This window comes from Balaenoptera physalus (assembly GCF_965194825.1).
Source record: "Balaenoptera physalus genome assembly, chromosome: 1".
Lineage (NCBI taxonomy): Eukaryota > Metazoa > Chordata > Mammalia > Artiodactyla > Balaenopteridae > Balaenoptera > Balaenoptera physalus.
Window position 1 is genome coordinate 64,810,180 of NC_138882.1, and position 18,762 is coordinate 64,828,941.

Consider the following 18,762-nt stretch of genomic DNA (forward strand, 5'->3'; position numbering starts at 1 on the left):
CAGATGCCTTCATCCTTATTCCTGCCACCTGGATAGCTCTTCTTCTTCATCCAAGACCCATCTTCTTGCTACGTCCTCCCAAAAGCCTTCATGGACCTCTCCCCTGGGTTGTGTCATCACAGCCAGCCATGCAAACCCCTCTCGTAGCACTTCCCTTGCTACATTGAGCTGTCTGTCCCCCTCACCAGAGTATGATCCCCTTGAAGGCATGTACCACAGCCTTTATCTCGACTTCCCCCTATTCCTAGCAGAGTGGCTGGCATATAGTACGTGTGCAATAAGTATTTACTGGTTTAAAGACACCAGCCATTGTAAAAGATTGAGGCTCTGGCTTCTGGATCAAGTCTCTGGGCCTTGGGATCTCCATCTGTTAGATGAGACCAGCAGTCTGCTCAGCTCCTCTCCTTTATTTCCAAAGGGACCCCAGGTCCTGTATTTTAGAAACTCCCTCCACGGGACTTTAACATGCATCCAGGGTTGAGAACCACGGCCTTGATCTAAAGAAGACTTAGTGGAGACAAAGCCTGCCAGGGAGAGGCTTGCTAAGTGAAATCACACAACGTATTTATGCATGTGAAATCTGTGTAAAATGAACACCAGAAAGCATCAAAGAAGATAAACTTCCAGGGCTTCCCTGGTGGCGCAGTGGTTAAGAATCCGCCTGCCAGTGCAGGGGACACGGGTTTGAGCCCTGGTCCGGGAAGATCCCACATGCCATGGAGCAGCTAAGACCGTGCGCCACAACTACTGAGCCCGCGCTCTAGAGCCCGTGAACCACAACTACTGAAGCCCACGCACCTAGACCCCGTGCTCAGCAACAAAGAGAAGCCACCACAATGAGAAGCCCGCGTACTGCAACAAAGAGTAGCCCCCGCTCACCGCAGCTAGAGAAAGCCCGCGCACAGCAACGAAGACCCAATGCAGCCAAAAATAAATAAATAAATATATTAAAAAAAAAAAAAAAGATAAATTTCCAAAGCATGGGGAGAAAATACTGACCCAAAGTTGTCATTTGGGAAGACACAGGACATTGATAGTCAATACTAAAATGCAAATGAGCTTTAAGGTAGCAGTACACAACTATCAGACTGGCAAAAGTTTATAATAATAAAAAGCCAGAGCTGCCAGGATTATGGGGAAAACTGTTCCCTTAAAAACTGCTGTTAGCATTACACACTGATTAATTCTGCCCTCTCAAGACAATAATCTGGGACTATGTAACAAGAGCTTGACAATGCTTTGTTCTATTTTTAGAATATATGCTAAGGAAATAAAGAAAAATGCAGCTTATACAAAATCATCTATAGCATTGCTATTCACATGAGGTGAAAACTTAAAAACCATCTGAACATTACATTTCAGAGAACAGTTGAAGTAAATTATAGACCATAAAGGCAATAAAACACCATGTTCCTATTAAAAATGACACTCAACCTTTCTAACACATGGAGATATGTATGGAACAAAAAGGGAAAAAAAGGGCTGAGAAATTCACAGCATTTTGTACACAGTGATGAGAGTTACACAAAAACAAACAAATACCCTTTGACAAAAACTGGAAGTGAATTTGGAAAGATGGGGGGAAAAAAAACGTCATGTCCATCAGCTTTGAAGTTGTTCACAGGTTTTGTCATTAGAAAACGTGTGCCCCCAGCTGGGGCAGCAACTGGTCGGTCCCTCTCTACGGAGGGGCAGGCCTGGTTCCAGTCTGACAACTGCTTGTATCTTTACCTAGGCCTCTTGGCTGAAAATACACTCTAGTATCTGGCCATGGTGAGGTTTCAACTTTAAAGGGGCCCGGTTCCTTTTAAACTCATATCCTCTCCAGACCAGATGATAAGGGGGGCATCACTGGCTCCACGAGGAATGGAGAGTGAGGAGGGATGGGAGTCAGGGGTGGGGAAATCTCCTCCCAGGACCTGGCAACAGGGCACCACCCTCCTGTGGGAAAAGGCGCTGGTGACTGTCCGGGGGAGAGGAAGCATCTGAGGCCCACCCTCCAGATAAGGGTGGAGATGGGGGCGGAGTGCGGTCCCTCTCAGGACAACCGGGAAAACGCCGGTCAGAGGCTCAGCCTCCTCTTGCCGGCCCAGTGATCTCAGAACAGAGGGGAGACAGGGAGCTGGTGGGTCAGGGCTGACCATGGGCCCTGCCATGCCTGCCCCCTGCCTTGCCTCACCCCTTCGTCTTGGCTGGGCAGGCCTGGCCCCATAAATGGACTAGTGACTGGGAAGTAAAAGCCCCAGAGTAACGCAACTACTCACAGGAGGATGGGGAAGTTCGGGGCAGCGAGACCAGCGGGAGCAAAGCTCCACAAGACAGAGAATGCCGAGAGCTCGGTCGGAGTCCATTGCATTGCACTCTGTGCTGGCAGGAGAGGTGACATGAGTTTATCTACCCAGAAGCGGGTAACGGAAGCTGTGCCTGGGGTCAGGGGAGAGCAGGAGAGTAGGAGAGCCGCGCAGCAACACCGCCAGTGCAGAATGCAGGGTGCCCTGGGGCTCTCTTTCTAGCATGTGGCTGAGAGACAGGAGTGGCGGAAGTAGCCAGGCGAGGAGGGAAAGGCCACAGACGGGGTGTTCAGAGCCCTCTGAGTTCCATTTCTGCCCCTGTGGCTTGGTGATCTCCAGTGCAACTTTTCCATTCTCACTCACAGCTGGAAGTGAGGCTCTGGGTCTGGGGGTGCTGTTATATACCGAATTGTGTCCCTCAAATGCGTATGTTGATGTCCTAACCCCCAGTACCTCAGAAGGAGACTGTATTTGCAGATAGGGTGTTTAAAGAGGTCAATAAGTTAAATGAGGCATTAGGGTGGGCCCTAATCCAATGTGACTGGTGTCCTTGTAAAATGAGGAGATTAGGACTCAGGGAGGGAAGACTCTGTGAAGACACGGGGAGAAGATGACCATCCTAAACCAAGAGGAGAAGTCCCAAGAAAACAATCCTACTGACACCTTAATCTTGGACTTCTAGCCTCTAGCAGTGTGAGAAAATAACTTTCTGGGTTGAAGCCCCCCAGCCCATGGTACTTTGTGCTGGCAGCCCTAGCAGACTAACACGGGCGTTGCACCTGGCCTGTGGGGGCCGCGTCTGGGGCTGAGCCCCATGCCCTCCTCGCCCCATCATGCTATGTGTACTCACGCTCACAGCATGCTGTCAGGGTAAAAGCGCCTTGAATCCTTCTTCCCTACTCTACAGAAACTGCCCAGGGACTTCCCTGGTGGACCAGTGGTGAAGACTCCACCCTTCCAATGCAGGGGGGCACGGGTTCCATCCCTGGCCCAGGACCTAAGATCCCGCATGCTGCAAGGCGCTGCCAAAAGAAAAAACTGCCTAACTTCACACAAGCAGAGCCATTGGCTGGGCTGCAATTCTGGCCCTCTCCCCTCCGTGCTCTGTTAGTTGGTGCTTTTGCTTCTAAAACTCAAAACAGTTCACTGGACAGAGGGGGAATCCCTATAGCTCCTGAACTTTGCCCTTGACTGTGGCTGGAACAGAGCTCTTGCATGGAGGGACGGGGCAGTGGTCTCCCTGGTGTGGACGGCAGGTCTTTCCTCAGGACCCAGGCCTCCTGGTGGGCCCCTGGGGTGTCAGGCCAGGGACAGACCCACGTGCTAGAGTCAGGAAGTCCTGCCCACTCCACTGGTTGCCTCTTTGTAGCTTCAAACACGGCCTCTGCCTCTGAGCAGTAATCTGGGCAGGGCCCAACCTGGCCTCTCATCTGTAACAGCTGCTCTGAGCTTCAAAGAAACGCCACAAGAAGAGCAGGAAGCAGAGCCCCAAGGGGAGTGCATGCCCCACAGATCCCTCACCCCTACCCTGCCCCACACGCTCCAGAGCGCCTGCTTCTCTTTGAGGCACCAAGTTATTTCCAGATATTGCCCTGTGTTTTCCAAAACACAGAGGTGACAACACCTTGCATCTGTCCAGTCCTTTATACCTCTTCCAAGTCCTTGGAGATGAACACATTCACTCATTTAATCCCCCCAGTAAGCCAGGCAGGGACAGAATTATCATCCTGGTGAGAGCCCCAAATCTTGTGCCATTGATTCAAGACCGCACAGCAATTTCCACAGCAATGGAATTTGGTCCACAGCCCTGAACTCCTGCACCACCATGCCTGGCTTCTTCCAGCTAGACTGGAACACTCACCTGGTTCTCCTCCACCACACGCATACACAATGTACCTGCACAGGTGCCCAGGAGGCAGAGGTGAGCTGCTCTTCATTACAGACACGAGAAACCCAGGCCCACGTCTGATGCCCTTTAAATGCTATGGCCACACCTGGGCATCCCCATCAGCGCACAGGCCCCTGGGAACCGTGCTGCCTCTTCTTTTAGTCCTCAGCTAGGGCTTAGGTAGAAAGTTCTCGGCCTGTGAGGAAGGGTCCCCGCTCAATCTCCTCTCTCCGCCTCTGCCTCCAGTCCTTTCCAAAGCCCACCTTGCCTGGTCGTTAGTCCAGGCGACTGAACAGCCCCCTAAAGGTCTCTCTCCAAATCCATTCTCTGGGGACCACAGCCACAGTGAACTTTCTAAAATGTAAATCTGATCACCTAAGCCCCGTCCCCCATAGCTTGGGGAATAAAACAAGTGGCAACACAAAGAGGTCGCTTTTGAGAGCTCGAACATTCCCTGTAATCTCAGCAGCCACGCCAAATACATATCCAGTTTAAGTTAAGAAGTGTGCCTGCCCTACAGGTTCAGCTTCAAGGCTAGCCCCGTAAGCGCTCCCTGTGCAACAGGACTGTGTCTCCAGAGGCCTCCGTGTGGAAATCCTGGAGCTTCCGAGGTCAAGTTCTAGGGAGTCAAGCATGGCCTACCCAGTAAATCCAACTGTACTTCAAATGCTCTCCTCCCTCCTGCCACTCCCTCCAGCTGCAACATCCTTCTCTTCCCTCTTCAGCTCTCCAGCTCCTCCTCATCCTTCCTCCTTTGGGAAGTCTTTCCTGCCCCCAGGTCATACCCAAATCTGTGTCCTGAGCACAGATTTATCAGCATACTTGACCAAACTATTATAATCACCTGTTATCCTTCTGATTCCCTTACTAGACCGCAGGCTCTCTAAGGGCAGGATCCCAGTTGTATTCCCTTTTGTGTCCAGAATTCTCAGCAGAGAACCTTACACAGTGGGCACTCCTGAAATCTTTATGAAGTGAGGGAGTGAGTGGGTGATTGCTTCTCCTTCCTAACCCAGACCACTCCTGCCCACCACAGCAAGGGATTTCCTAGGAGCGAGTCGTTGCTTCCTAGAGGCCAGCCCAAGCAGGCTATTCTGCTTCCATCCTTGACGGTGGGTGAGGTTCTGGGTGACCCCAGGCTCACTCTGCCCTGCCCCCATCTCACTGGTACATAATTTTCCCCTATCTGCAGCTGCTCCAGCAGGAAGTCCAGATGGTTGCTTCATTTCCCAGGGTGTCCACACCCCTTTCCTGCCCTCCCCTCCCCCTCCCTGTTGGCAGGATGGGGAACCCACAGGAGTACAGTGGGAAGATGGGGCTCTGTGCTGAACCAACCTCCACAGGGCGCTCTCACCTCACGTTCCCTTCCTGGCACACCTCGCTAAGTCTGCAATTTGTGTACCAGGTACAGTGAGCCTTTGCAGAAGGAAGGCAGCCCAGGGCTAATCTGGCAACATTTACCAAGAGCCATATCCTTTGGCCTAATAATTCCACTCCTGGGAATTGCCTCCAAAGAAATAATTCAAGAGAAGAAAAAAAGATACATGTACTGTTTATAGCTATGTTATTTACAATAAGGAGAAAAGGGAAGCAAATGCCATGTCCCAAAATAGAAAAATGATTAAATGATGTTATATTTGTGTAATAGAATATCATGCAGACATTTTAAGTGAAAATGTGACTCTGTAGAACAAGGGTATTGTCTTGGAAATAGCATTAGGTGAAAAGATACAGTACAGAGTTGCATAGATACTTCTTATAATTTGGTAAGAATTACATATATGGCTAAAAATAATAAAGACATAATCGTTATATTAAGTAGTATTGTCTTTTTCTCCCAGTTTTTTTTTTTTTAATGATAAAGGGGGTAAAATGGAGGATCAGAAGGGAGCAAGAAAAAGAGAAAAAAAATAGCTGTGTTAGGATGATAATTCTAATAATTTTACCTTAAAATGTTTAACATTAGCTTAATAATAAAGTAATATTTTAAAACTAAAGGGAAACCCCTGAACACCAAGTCCTAGGATTTTCAAAAAAGGATTTTTTTGTTGGTTGTGGTTTTATCATTGTTTTTAAAATAATAACAAGAACATGCCTCATTCAGACCTTCCCAGTGTGTGGCTGTGCCTCTATAAATTAATCTGATGTGGGACCCACGACCTGATTGCCACTGAAAGCACTTAAAAGACCTTTGCCTAATGGACAAATAATTCTGTCCCCTCTCCCTCCCTTCTCTGCACCTCGGCTATACCACATCCCAGCCTCAGGTGACAGTCTAGAAGTACTGAGGCCCATTCCCTTGAGGCCTCCATTCCTGGAGCTGAGAGAGGGTTAGGGGAAAGGAGATGTGATCACACAGAGAGTCCTGGAGAGGTCATCTGGGCAGGATAAAAAACTTTAAGTCCTACATTTGTGGCATACAGAGATAAAGCCTGAGACTGAACCTTTTTTTTTTTTTAAAGAAAAGGGTTAGGTTACGGGAAGCTTGTGGTCAGCTAAAACTCCCAGCCCTCTGCACATAAACTGCTCCTTCACTAACTTTAGTCGTCCTGGTGTTCCTCAAATGCGAGGGATGCCCACAGCATTGTCCTTGGCCTGCTCCTTGCTTTACAGTGGCCTCTCACTGCTCGGGCTGCAGAGACCACTTCTGTGCAGATGACTGCTGAACCCATCTCAGCCCAGTGCCCTTCCACGCTCCAGTTCTGAATTTCCAATTCTGAATGTCCTGTCAAGGCCTCAACCGAAATGCAGCCCCTCCGCCACCCAAACCAGCCCAATTCTTCTCCTTGCTCCCGGACTGAAAATGCAGTCACTCTGATCACTTTCTCTCTAACCCTAACACCCACGGCAGCCTCCCACCAAATGCCAAATACTGCGAGTCCTTGCCTCGGTTTATTCCACAGTTTCATTGCCTTTCCAATCTCAAGTCCCTCTCTCATTGGTGCTTTAGCCTCTCAACTGGTATTCCAGCCTCTAGAGTCTCCCACCTACTCATCCTGCACACTGGGGCCAGGTGAATGGGCCTCCAGCGCTCCTTTGATCCCGGAAGCCCCCCTTTTCAAAGACCCTCAGTACCCACTGAAGAAAGCCCACGTTATCAACACTGTCTTTCTGGTCTGTGCACAGTGCAGTTTTATCCTCTCTCTTCGGCAGTTTCACTCACGCACACATGTGTGCACACGTGCCCACTTGGTCACTGAGGGTACTCGTAGCTCCCCACTCCCCCAACTTATCACTTAGCTGCCCACTACTGTTACTTCTTTGCCCTTCACTATAGCTACCTGCTTAGAAAAAAACTCCTGGTTTTCAGTGCCCACTGTGAACTCACACTCTCCCATGAAGCCTTCTCCAGTTGCACCAGATGAGCATGCTCTGTCTCTGAGGAAGCCCCCCAGCCCTGTGGTCTTGTCACTTACATGACACTTCATACCCGGCACCCTGTATTTATTTGGAGATGCATCATATCACATCCCTGCACCGCTACTAAACCTTCAGCTTATTGAGATCCTGTTTTTATATCTGACTTCCTCTGAGGATCCAGACAGCATCTTTCACACAGTGGGCCCGATAGATATATGTGGAATTGACTGAACAAATGAGTGTGTATTTCCAAGCCAGGTCTGTCCTACGCTGGTGCCTGACATTCCAAAGCTAAGCAGAGGACTTGACGTTCATCCCTGTTTAATTTCGTTATGTTGGTTTTGGCCCCGGCATACCATCCTATATAAATCATTTTGAACTTGAATATGTCATCTATCATATTAACTATCCCAGCTGTGGGTCAGCTGGTTTCTTTCTATTTTTCATCCAAGCCATTAACAAAAATGTTTAACAAGCCAGGGCCAACAACAGAGCCCAGTGTCCTGCCCTTGGAGACTTCCCTTGGGAAGGACCTGGGACGCAAAGTGTAGTGAAGCTGGGCTTCCCTGGTGGCGCAGTGGTTGAGAATCTGCCTGCCAATGCAGGGGACACGGGTTCGAGCCCTGGTCTGGGAAGATCCCACATGCTGCGGAGCAACTAAGCCCATGCGCCACAACTACTGAAGCCCATGAGCCTAGAGCCCGTGCTCAGCAACAAGAGAAGCCACCGTAATGAGAAGCCTGTGCACCGCAACAAAGAGCCCCCGCTCTCTGCAACTAGAGAAAGCCCGTGTGCAGCAACGAAGACTCAATGCAGCCAAAAATAAAATAAATAAGTAAATAAATTTATTTTTAAAAAAAAAGTGCAGTGAAGCTATGCTAGGAGTTAGGTACCTCAACCTTCTCTGAGTCCATCTTACCAAAACCCCTTACTTGCATTACTTACTGCAAGTAATTATTTTGGCAGGATGAATACAGAGCAGGTTGAGCTACCCTGACTATTTGAGAAACCAGAAAACCCTTGCTGGCATATGAAGGCACTTAATTCCTTCAGCACAGCAGGAAGCTCGGGATTGATGTCAAGCTGAGACTGATGTCAGCTGAGAAGGGCTCTGAATGGTTAGCTTCTCAGTCTCCAATCCCTGCAGCTGTCTTTGCAATCACAGAATCCCACCCTGTTCAGCACCCCAGCAGGGGACTCCCATGCAGGTGTGAAAGGTGAGGACAGGTCAGGGAAGGGGTGACCAATGTAAGCAAGAAGGAGGAAGAGGAAGGGATGCCATACTTCAGTTGGACTGTCTTCCCTTTTCCTACCTCCTCATTTCACCCGCTCTACCAGGGTGAACCACAGAATAGACTTGCGGTCTCCCTTTCTTTGAAATGCATTTATTGAGCCAATAACACTCCTTCTTGCAGGCCCTGGATGCCCTGTGAGCCTGCAGCTTGGATTTGCTATTCCACGCCTAAGGCTCCCCCAGGGCTGTTTCCTTGGTTCTAGTCTGGACTTATGTGGGTACTGTTCCAGCACTGCCTCCGAGGACCAGCCGCATACAGAAGTCCAGAGAGCTCCACCAGCAGAGGTCAGCACGCAGCGGGCACTAACCACCCCTCCACCCAGCACTCTCAGGCTGGAGGAGAACTTCAGCCCATTCTGGGTCCCAGTCAAAGCTGCACCAAAAGCAAAAGAGGCCATTCTCTTTTAAATGACTATAAAAACTTTATTTATTCAACAATCATATCACATCAAATATGCACCAGGCACTGTTCTAAACACTTTACACAAATACAGTTGGCCCTTTGTATCCACAGGTTCTGTATCCTTAGATTCAACCACTGTGAGTCAAAAATACTCAGAAAAAAATTTTCAGAAAGTTCCAAAAAGCAAAACTTGAATTTGCCATGTGTCAGCAACTATTTATACAGCATTTACATTGTATTGGGTATTATAAGTAATCTAGAGATGATTTAAAGTATATGGGAGAATGTGTGTAGGTTATATGTAAACACCATGCCATTTTATATAAGGACTTGAGCATCCACAGAATCTGAGGGGGGTGGGGTCCTGGAACCAATCCCCTGTAGATACTAGGTACATTGGTATTAATTCATTTAAGCCTCACAACAATTCAATCACGTAGGTACTATTATTATTTCCATTTTTACAGATGGGAAAACCAAGGCACAGAGAGGCCACAAGCTAGTAGCTGGCAAAGTCAGGATTCAAATCCAGCTGTCTGGCTCCTGGATCTTTTATAGTCAACCCTCTGTATCCAAAGTTCTGAACTCACGGGTTCAACCAACCGTGGATCATGTAGGACTATAGTATGATGCACTTAGTGAAAGAAATCCAAGTATAAGTGGACCCATGCAGTTCAAACCCATGTTGTTCAAGGTTCAACTGTACTATGTTCATTGTAGCATACTAGAGCCAATGATGGGAGTTTTTAGAGCTTTAAATTAAGAGATATGGGAAAGTGCTTTGACAAAAAAGCATGGCAGAATTGTAAAGTATTTTCCTTATCACCACTGCACAAATCAAAGCCTCTTTTGTGTGTCCTTTTTGGTCCATAATGGAAGCCTTAGCTTTGCTCATATTCTCCAACATCACTTTCTTTGCACTCCCTCTGCCACCTTCTGTTAGGCAAAGAGAACACCAGAGCTTTCTTATAGAAGACACCCTCAGGGTTGTCACAATTTTGCACAATATCCATTTAATACATATTAATAATCATACCACCATGACTTTATGGGATATTTTACCTTTCTAAGGTACTGTCATAAAGTACCTTAAAGTACTTTATAAAAGTATCTTGGGCTTCCCTCGTGGCACAGTGGTTAAGAACCCACCTGACAATGCAGGGGACACAGTTTGAGCCCTGGTCCGGGAACATCCCACATGCCATGGAGCAACTAAGCCCGTGCGCCACAGCTACTGAGCATGCACTCTAGAGCCCGTGAGCCACAACTACTGAGCCTGTGTGCCACAACTACTGAAGCCCAAGCACCTAGAGCCCATGCTCCACAACAAGAGAAGCTACGGCAATGAGAAGTCTGCGCACCGCAATGAAGAGTAGCCCCCGCTCGCAGCAACTAGAGAAAGCCCGTGCACAGCAACAAAGACCCAACGCAACCAAAAATAATAAATAATAAATAAAATAAATAAAATTTTTAAAAAGTATCTTATTTATGATGCATGATTTTACTTCCTTTTCAAAACAGCCCTATAAGGTAGGGAAAGCAGGTACCAGTTTTACAGATGGAGGGACCAACCAGAACCCTAAGGCTAGTCACTGACTCTGGACCTGAAACTCAGGTCTCATGGTTTATCTCTCTACACAGCAACCCCCTTGGCCTATCCCAGATGCAATCAACCAACAAAGGAAACCTAAAAAGAACAGAGGGCAGAAGGCAGCCTGGTGTTTCCATTTCCTTCAAATTCCATTGCCTAATGTCCATGTTATTCACAGGCTGACTTTCACTAACGCCTTCCTCAGGCACCAAGGGCAGGGCTTATTTACAGGCTTATAGGGGAAAAAAAAGGCAATACTGAGTGTTATATAACTACATGTAGAAAAAGGCATAGATTCCCTATTCACTATGGGGGAGCACTTCCAAATCAAAAAGGATGCCTGTAAGCTGTCTCTCTTGATGGCATGGTCTATGGTATTGGCTGTTCTGGGGCTAAGATATTTGAGAAACATTTTAAACAGCTGCACCTAATGGCTTACGTCTATTTCATTGATATTTTTACCTATAGAAATGGGGTATATATTCTATTCACCCTCTGACTTCCCTTTCAAACCGACCTGCCCCTCCTTATCACATCTCAAAGCATGAAGAATAACTGAAATCACTAAAAACATTTTTTTGTGCTTGCAAAGCAGCTTTCGTTTTAATCAGGAAGAACATCTCCTACCATGAGAATTGTGTTAAGTCTCAAGTGAGTGAGCCCGGAGTGGCACAGATAAATGCCTTCTTCCTCAGCCTTCACACCTTTGTCAGCCTGAAAGACACAAGTCTTACTTCCAGACCAACTCAAAGATCATCTGCTCTGTGAAGTCTTCTAAGATTCCACCAGGACCCAAAGGATGTTCACGAAACGTATCTAGCTCTCATCATGTGGGGCATGTGGGAGGATTGCACTTCCTCATCCCTGTGGACGAGTTGATGCGGCTAGTTCCAACCCTTCCAGGCCAGAGCCACGGCTGGGGCAAGTCCTTTGGAACCCTCCCTCCCTCTGCTATGATAAGTGACAATGTTCCATACGGTCGCTGCTCTGTCAACCTGGGTCCCACAGGGAGGACGACAGTGACATGCAGCAGAGCCCCCAGCCAACCCTCCGCAGAGTGAGCAATAAGCCTTCATTGTTTTCAACAAGTAAGACTATGGAATTGTTTTACAGTCACACTAGCCTGCCTGGACCGCTGCAATCACCTGTCCTCGCTTGTCCAGTTGGACTGCTTCCACACTGCCTTTACAGAGCCGATCACATTGTTCTGCAATCATTGCTTCCATTTCTGCCCTGCTCTCTTCCTCCAGACTGTATGGATCTTGAGAACAGGTACTGTGTCTTATAAATTCTCATTTGGTAGCTGCTCAGTACACGTCCTTAAATGAATGAAGAATGCATGAATAAGGTACTTGATCACAGAATATCAAATGAGATCACATAAAATGTAATTCTATAATCTTGCTAGGCACAATCTTCTCTGAGGGTGGAGATGATCCCAGATCATCTTTTTTTTTTTTTTTTTTTAATTTTTGGTCACACCCCAAGGCATGTGGGATCTTAGTTCGCTGGCCAGGGATTGAACCCACACACCCTGCATTGGAAGGCGGAGTCTTAACCACTGGACCACCAGGGAAGTCCTGATCCCAGATAATCTTAAGTAGCTCTTCCCAGCCTGCTGACACCGTAGTTATCTCATGGGAAAGGGATCAGAACAGGGGGAGATGATCCTCATAGCCACATGGAAAGACTCCACAGTGCCCCGCAGGCCTCCTCTCCCAACTGTGGTTCTGAACAGAAAGGACTGTGGCTGTGACCCATGCCAATAAGGGTGTATGTGGGCTACCCTAGAGACAGGAAATTATTCACACAACAGTAATCAATGAATATTCATGGGTAATTCACCCCCAGGGCAGTAGGGGGAGGAGTGTCACAATATAACCTAGCAATAACCAAGGATTGACCCTACCAAGCCCCAAGTCCCCTGCACCTATAATGGACAGCATGTTGTCTGCTGTCATGAGCTAAATGGTGGCCCCCAAAAAGATATGATCACTTCCCAGTCTCTGGAATCTGTAAATGTTACCTTATTTAATAAAAGGATCTTTGTAGATGTAGCTAAGGATTTTGAGATGAGGAAATCATCCTGGCTTATCAGTGTGGGTCCTAAATCCAATGACACATGTCCCTATGAGAGACTCACAGAGCAGGTGAAGTGAACAAGAGGCAAAGACTAGAGTGGCCACAAGCCAAGAAAGCCGCAACCACCAGGAGCTATAGGAGGTATGGAATGGATTCTCCCCTAGGGTCTCCTGTGACACCTTGATTTCAGATATCTGGCCTCCAGAACTGTGAGAGAATAGATTTCTGTGACCTCATTTGTGGTCATGTGTTATGGCAGTCCTAGAAAACTCATGCATCTGCCAACTCCACTGGTTTTAGATGCCCATCTGGGCAGCACTTTGGCATTCAGTCTATAGTAGCCTGGAGCACTGGCATCCCTCTGAGTCTCCCATGCATTTCCACAAGGGCTTGGAATCATCCTGTTCCTCTCCTCCCAAGTACTTCAATTCAGGCTTTTGTGAGGGGATTCAGGCATGACTAGGCAGCAGGGGCCAAGGACTCCTCCAGAGAGACCCCTTGAGGGCATCACAGAAAGGAAGGCTAGTAGGACAGGGTGTAGTACTGCCCCTGGTGGGGTGGGCCCCTCCCAGACTTAGCTCCGGATCTCTTGGCACTTGTTGCTTAAAACAATGATAAAGGGGCTTCCCTGGTGGCGCAGTGGTTAAGAATCCGCCTGCCAATGCAGAGGACACGGGTTCAACACCTCATCCAAGAAGATCCCACATGCCTCAGAGCAACTAAGCTCATATGCCACAACTACTGAGCCCGCGTGCTACAACTACTGAGCCTGTGCTCTAGAGCCCGCGAGTCACAACTACTGAGCCCATGTGCTACAACTACTGAAGGCTGTGCACCTAGAGCCCCTGCTCCGCAACAAGAGAAGCCACCGCAATGAGAAGCCTGCACACCGCAATGAAGAGCAGCCTCTGCTCGCCACAACTAGAGAAAGCCTGCGTGCAGCAACGAAGACCCAACGCAGCCAAAAATCAAATAAATCAAATAAATTTTTCAAAAAAAAAAACCCTTAAAACAAAAAAGAGAAAACAGATGGAATAGGACTTTATGAGGATTAAAAAGATAAACTTATGCAAAACTTCTGTATATAAGTAGGCATTCAACAAGTGGTAGTGATTACCATGCAGAAAGCTTTAGGTTTCTCCCACACTGACATCAGTATGGATGCTCAGAAATGGATTTCCCATTATCCATCAAAACATATCTCGAAAGCAAGACAAGCCAGGAGCCTGAAGCCTGGAAATGTATTTCAGAGATGGAGGAGGGAGGCGGGGAGGGGGGGGCGTGGCCCCATCAAGGTGGGAGAACTGTCCATCTGGCTCATGTGCTTGGAATGAACTATGGAGGGTAAGGGTCTAGCAGGGAGGCCCCAAGGAAGCTGGAAGCCCTCTATGGCATGTTGAGAGATACAAATTCTCTGTGACCTCTGGTGTGGGTGCTTGGGTTGTGTAATAGCAGCCACAAGGCTCAGCTTCTCGTTTCTGTTGCACTGTTTCGCTGGGCCCAGCCCAGGCTGATGCACGTGGTTAGCTGCTGCTGCTGGGCCCACCTCAGCTTGTCCCTGTGCTGCCTTTGGACAAAAAGGAGAAATGCTGGCTCCTTGGAGCATGCACAGGATGTGTGATCACAGCGGGAGGAATGAGTGGGGCTGCAGGTGGAGGTGTGAACTGAAAGAGGAGATTTTTTGTGTGAATGTGGTTTATTCCCAGAGGACTCTTTCTGTCAGAGAAGGCAAGAGGGCCTTGCGGGGGTGACCAAAGGCATTCCCTTGGGGCCTGGAGCCTATTTCAAATTAGATATCCTCAGCAAAAGCTTTTAGGTGCAGGTTCCAGGCCGAGTGTGCTAATCACTGGGTTGCGATCCCCTGTTAGCTCTGCATCACCAGGGCTGACAGGGGGCCTGGGAAGAGCCACACTTGTAGGGGGAATCCCCAGCACAGAAAGCAAGTTTTCTCTAGCTTCCATTACAGAAGCTGACTTTGAACTCCCACACACCTGAGAGCTTATCAAGATACAATGTTGTATTTTTTTCTGTTGTGTCATATGTGTATATCTTGTTTCCCCAAACAGAAGAGAGCTCCTTTTATGGCAGGAGCTGTAACTTATATTTCTCTTATCCCTCATCTAGTCCCCCAACTTCAAGTACCTTTATCTTGCTTTATCCTCCAGAAACAAACCGCTCGTAACTCATACCATATTGTTGCTAGCATCAGGGCTTTGCTCGTCATTCCCTCTGACTGGAAGGCTCTTCCCAAATTTCTGCACTTGATCAACTCCTACACATCCCTCCAGACTCCACTTAGAAACATCTCTCACAGGAAGCCCCCTGAACCCCAGGCTGGGTATGACACCTCTCCTCTGTCCACATGAACTCAAACTCCTGTTCTCCACACGCCTGTAGGTGGTTGACCCCCTTCTTCGACCCGAGCTCTTCAGAGACCAGCAGTGTGAAACATTCATCTTCGTATCTCCACTGCCTGCCACGTATCTCCACTGCCTGCCAGGCAGTACGGCCTCAATGCATGTCTGTTGGACCTAATTAAAGAGCTAGTGTGTGGTGTCCTATGACTTGCTATCAATCGATTATGGAAGATCCAGCTTAGGAGAGAGTTGTGATTGCTACCCCAAGGCCAAGAAGGTGGCCCTGATACGGTTACAAGCAGGTTCAAAATGAAGGGCTGGGGACATATTGGCTGGAAAGAATGTCCAGTTCCAAGGTCTGGAACTTCTCAGTGCTTCCAGCCTGGGGTCCACAACACTCTCCATTAAGGATGGGCTCTGATGGCATCTCAGGAGGGTCTCTTGGAGATGTAAAGGCCCTGAATGCCCATCTCACCTCTCCTATGGAGGCGCCAGAGCTTGCAATTGCAGAGGCTGGAGCCCCTTCCCTCAAGATAAGATTTGACCCATGCAAGTGAGACTTTACAGGTGAGCCTCAGAGGCTCAGCAGTCATTTCCCACAATGCCCAGGAGATAGATATTCAGGAAACCCAAAAGGAAATAGATGGGGAGCTCACTCCCCAAAAGACCACGGTATGAGGGCAGTGTCCCCCCTGGTCTGACTCAGGCAGATCCACTGGGGAGATGAGCTCCTGTAGGGCCCTAGAGCAATAATACTGATGCTGGTGACCAAGCCTTAGTACTGTATTAGCATTTTCATTGTATCTTCTTCTGCAGAGAGAGATTAAAAACTTCTACAGAACTCTCTGAAGGCCAAACATGAGGTGGATATTGATTTTGTGATGAAACTGACCATTCTCCCTCTTAAGGTTTAGGCTGAACTATTCCCCAGGTGAGAGAAAAATTGCAAGCTGTTGGCTTTCCAAAGGTCCAGTGGTGCCTAAATCCCCAGGCAGCCTCAGTCTCTGCGTCTTGTTTTCTCCTTTACAGTATGGCAGTTAGAGATCGTTTTCATTCCATCCAGAGCTCTGAGATGTTCAGATTCTAATGAGTTGAGTAGAGGTGGTCAAGCTGACTCTGCAAACCCAAAACTATTACTTTAGGAAGGCAGATCTGCCTTCAGATTTCTCTGGAACTGAAACGTTCTCTTGAGGCCCTGATAAGATTACCGGGCTGCTGAGCCTCCAGTGTTCAGATTTCCCACGGAACCGCCGCGCTCGCCAGACTCTGGCTCGCCTGGCTGTGAGCAGCCGCGCTGCGGATCAGGCTCTGAAACCCGACTCCGCTCCAGGAATGCACGCTCACCCCCTCCTGCGATAGCGTCTGGGCCCTTCCAGTCTGCCTACCCGAACTTCCCCGTCATTGTGGTCCAGTGAACGCAAGTGCCTGTTAACTGGAAGCCGGTGGTACTTTGAGGGTCCCAAAGAGTGGGAGCCAGACAGGAATGTGCGGGGTATTTGGCCAGGCCTGCAAGTCCACCAGCCAAGCTCCAGCTCCCAGAGGCCAAGCAATCCCTAATTATGACCCATAGGCTCCAGCCAGCAGCCAACATATGGCTCAGTGAGAGGCTGGGTCCAGAACCAGCAAAGGCTGTTGGGTGAAATTGTGGTAGAAAATATTTAATGAAGTATGGGAATTCCCTGGCGGTCCAGTGGTTAGGACTCTGAGCTTCCTGGCGCAGCCCAAAAAAAAAAAAAAAAAAAAAGTAAAGAAGTAAAAAGATATCATTGAAAAAGTAGGTTACCAAATGAACACATTATACGTACCAGTATGTACACACACACACACAGACCCATCATCAGTAATACTGATAGTCTGTGAGGATGAAAAGACATGATAGCCCAATATTTAATTAACATTTACTGCACAAGATCTAGTACATAATAAATGCTCAATAAACACTGAACAAATGGATGAATGACAACTAATATCTGGAAGGGACTTGGAGTTACCTTAAGGAAAAGGGCTCCTTAACTGTCTTCATCTAAATTAGAAATTCATTACTTGTTCAGTGGAAAATTAAACTTTTTCAAGCACTCTCAGGCTATTTGGTACTGCCTACAATTTATATTTAAGCAACTAAGAATATTAGTTTAATTTTGATGTCCGAAGTCTCCAGCTCTTTCTTTATTATACATTTCTCCCTTCTGGGTTCCTATCCAGAGTAACTTCACCTATTATTTCTTCTAGAGAAGAATCATATTTTCATCATAAGAGGGCTGTACTTCTCATGGAGTGTTGGACATTCCTGCTTAGAACAATCAAAACTAACATATCTAAACCTTGTTTTTAAAAAAAAAAAAATCTGATCTTTCTCCCATCTTCAACCGTTTATTTACTAATTCAACAAGCATTTGAGGGCCATCAGGACCTAGATATATAAGATATGGCCCCTGTCCTCAAGGAATTTTCCAGGGAGAGAGCCAGGTAAGCAGACAGTTACAGTTCTGCCTGGTACTCTAATCCAGTTTGAAAAAAGTGCCGAGAGTGCTGTAGAGTCTGAGGGCATCTGTGAAGGTTCCCAAGGTAGCGATATTCGAGCTGCAGGCTGAGTGGGGAAGAGTTCCCTGTTTCTGTCAATTCATTTATCAAGCAAGCTCTTCTCGAGAAATTATATGATTATCTAGGCACTGGGCAAATCTCTGGAGACCTAAAGACCAATAAGACAGGGTCTGCCTACAAAAGGCTTATAGAGGCATAAGAACCATACTGCCATTCTCCTTGGCATCTTAGAGAACTCTACTCATCTGGGCACCCTGGCAAGCTCAAACACAGAAGTCATTTCTGGTTCCTCTTATAACACGTGGCCTTTACTCTTCCATCTTTTCCATTCTTGCTCTCTCTCAAAGTCAGAATATGCCTGGACTCTCAGAGAAGCTCCTGAGTCTGGTTTCCTTGCTCACTCTACACATTGGTGTTTCTGCCACATCATCCCTGCAACATGGTGTTCGCCATCCTACTCAACACCACTCAGCTTCCTACTGTCCATGGAGCAGAATCCAGGGCCATTCACTATCTGGCCTTTGAGGGCTGCAGCTGGCCTCTGTCTAAATTAGAAAAAGGCCCCCTTTGGGGCACAGCTAGGCAAGGAGACTTTTTACAAAGAAAAAGTAACCCTTTCTTCCAGATGGCTTGAATTCCAGCTCCCACTCACCCACTTGGCCAGCATCCGCTATACTCAGAGGCCCTGTGGTTTTTATCTTATTACTTTCATTTTTTTCTCTCTCTGCTTCCCCACTTTCCTCTCCAGCCAACTGGCCTGCTTTCCTACACAAAGCTGGCATGTTCTCCGGGCACCCATTCCTTATGTCTTCTCCTCCTCACCACCTACCTTTCTTTTATGACTTCTTTTGAGACTTAATAGAAACACTGAAATACTGTGGAACTTTTGGTCTGCAACTGCCATACCTTTGGCACTTAAGCATTTGAAAATTATATACATGACAAGATATAATAG

General features: G+C 47.6%; 1 protein-coding gene across 3 annotated transcripts in view; it reads right to left on the minus strand.

The window, feature by feature from the left end:
* Positions 1 to 18,762, minus strand: part of RCSD1 (RCSD domain containing 1) — a 68,579-nt gene that overhangs the window by 47,302 nt on the left and 2,515 nt on the right. The window contains exon 2 of one of the 3 annotated variants that reach the window (XM_082438475.1): positions 11,455 to 11,541. The exons of 1 other annotated variant lie outside the window; for it this stretch is intronic. In XM_082438475.1, coding sequence (XP_082294601.1) covers positions 11,455 to 11,541 — 87 coding nt within the window. Of the gene's footprint in view, positions 1 to 2,264; positions 2,371 to 11,454; positions 11,542 to 18,762 lie in introns of those variants that run through there. One more of the 3 variants, XM_082438473.1, reaches the window with a different exon arrangement.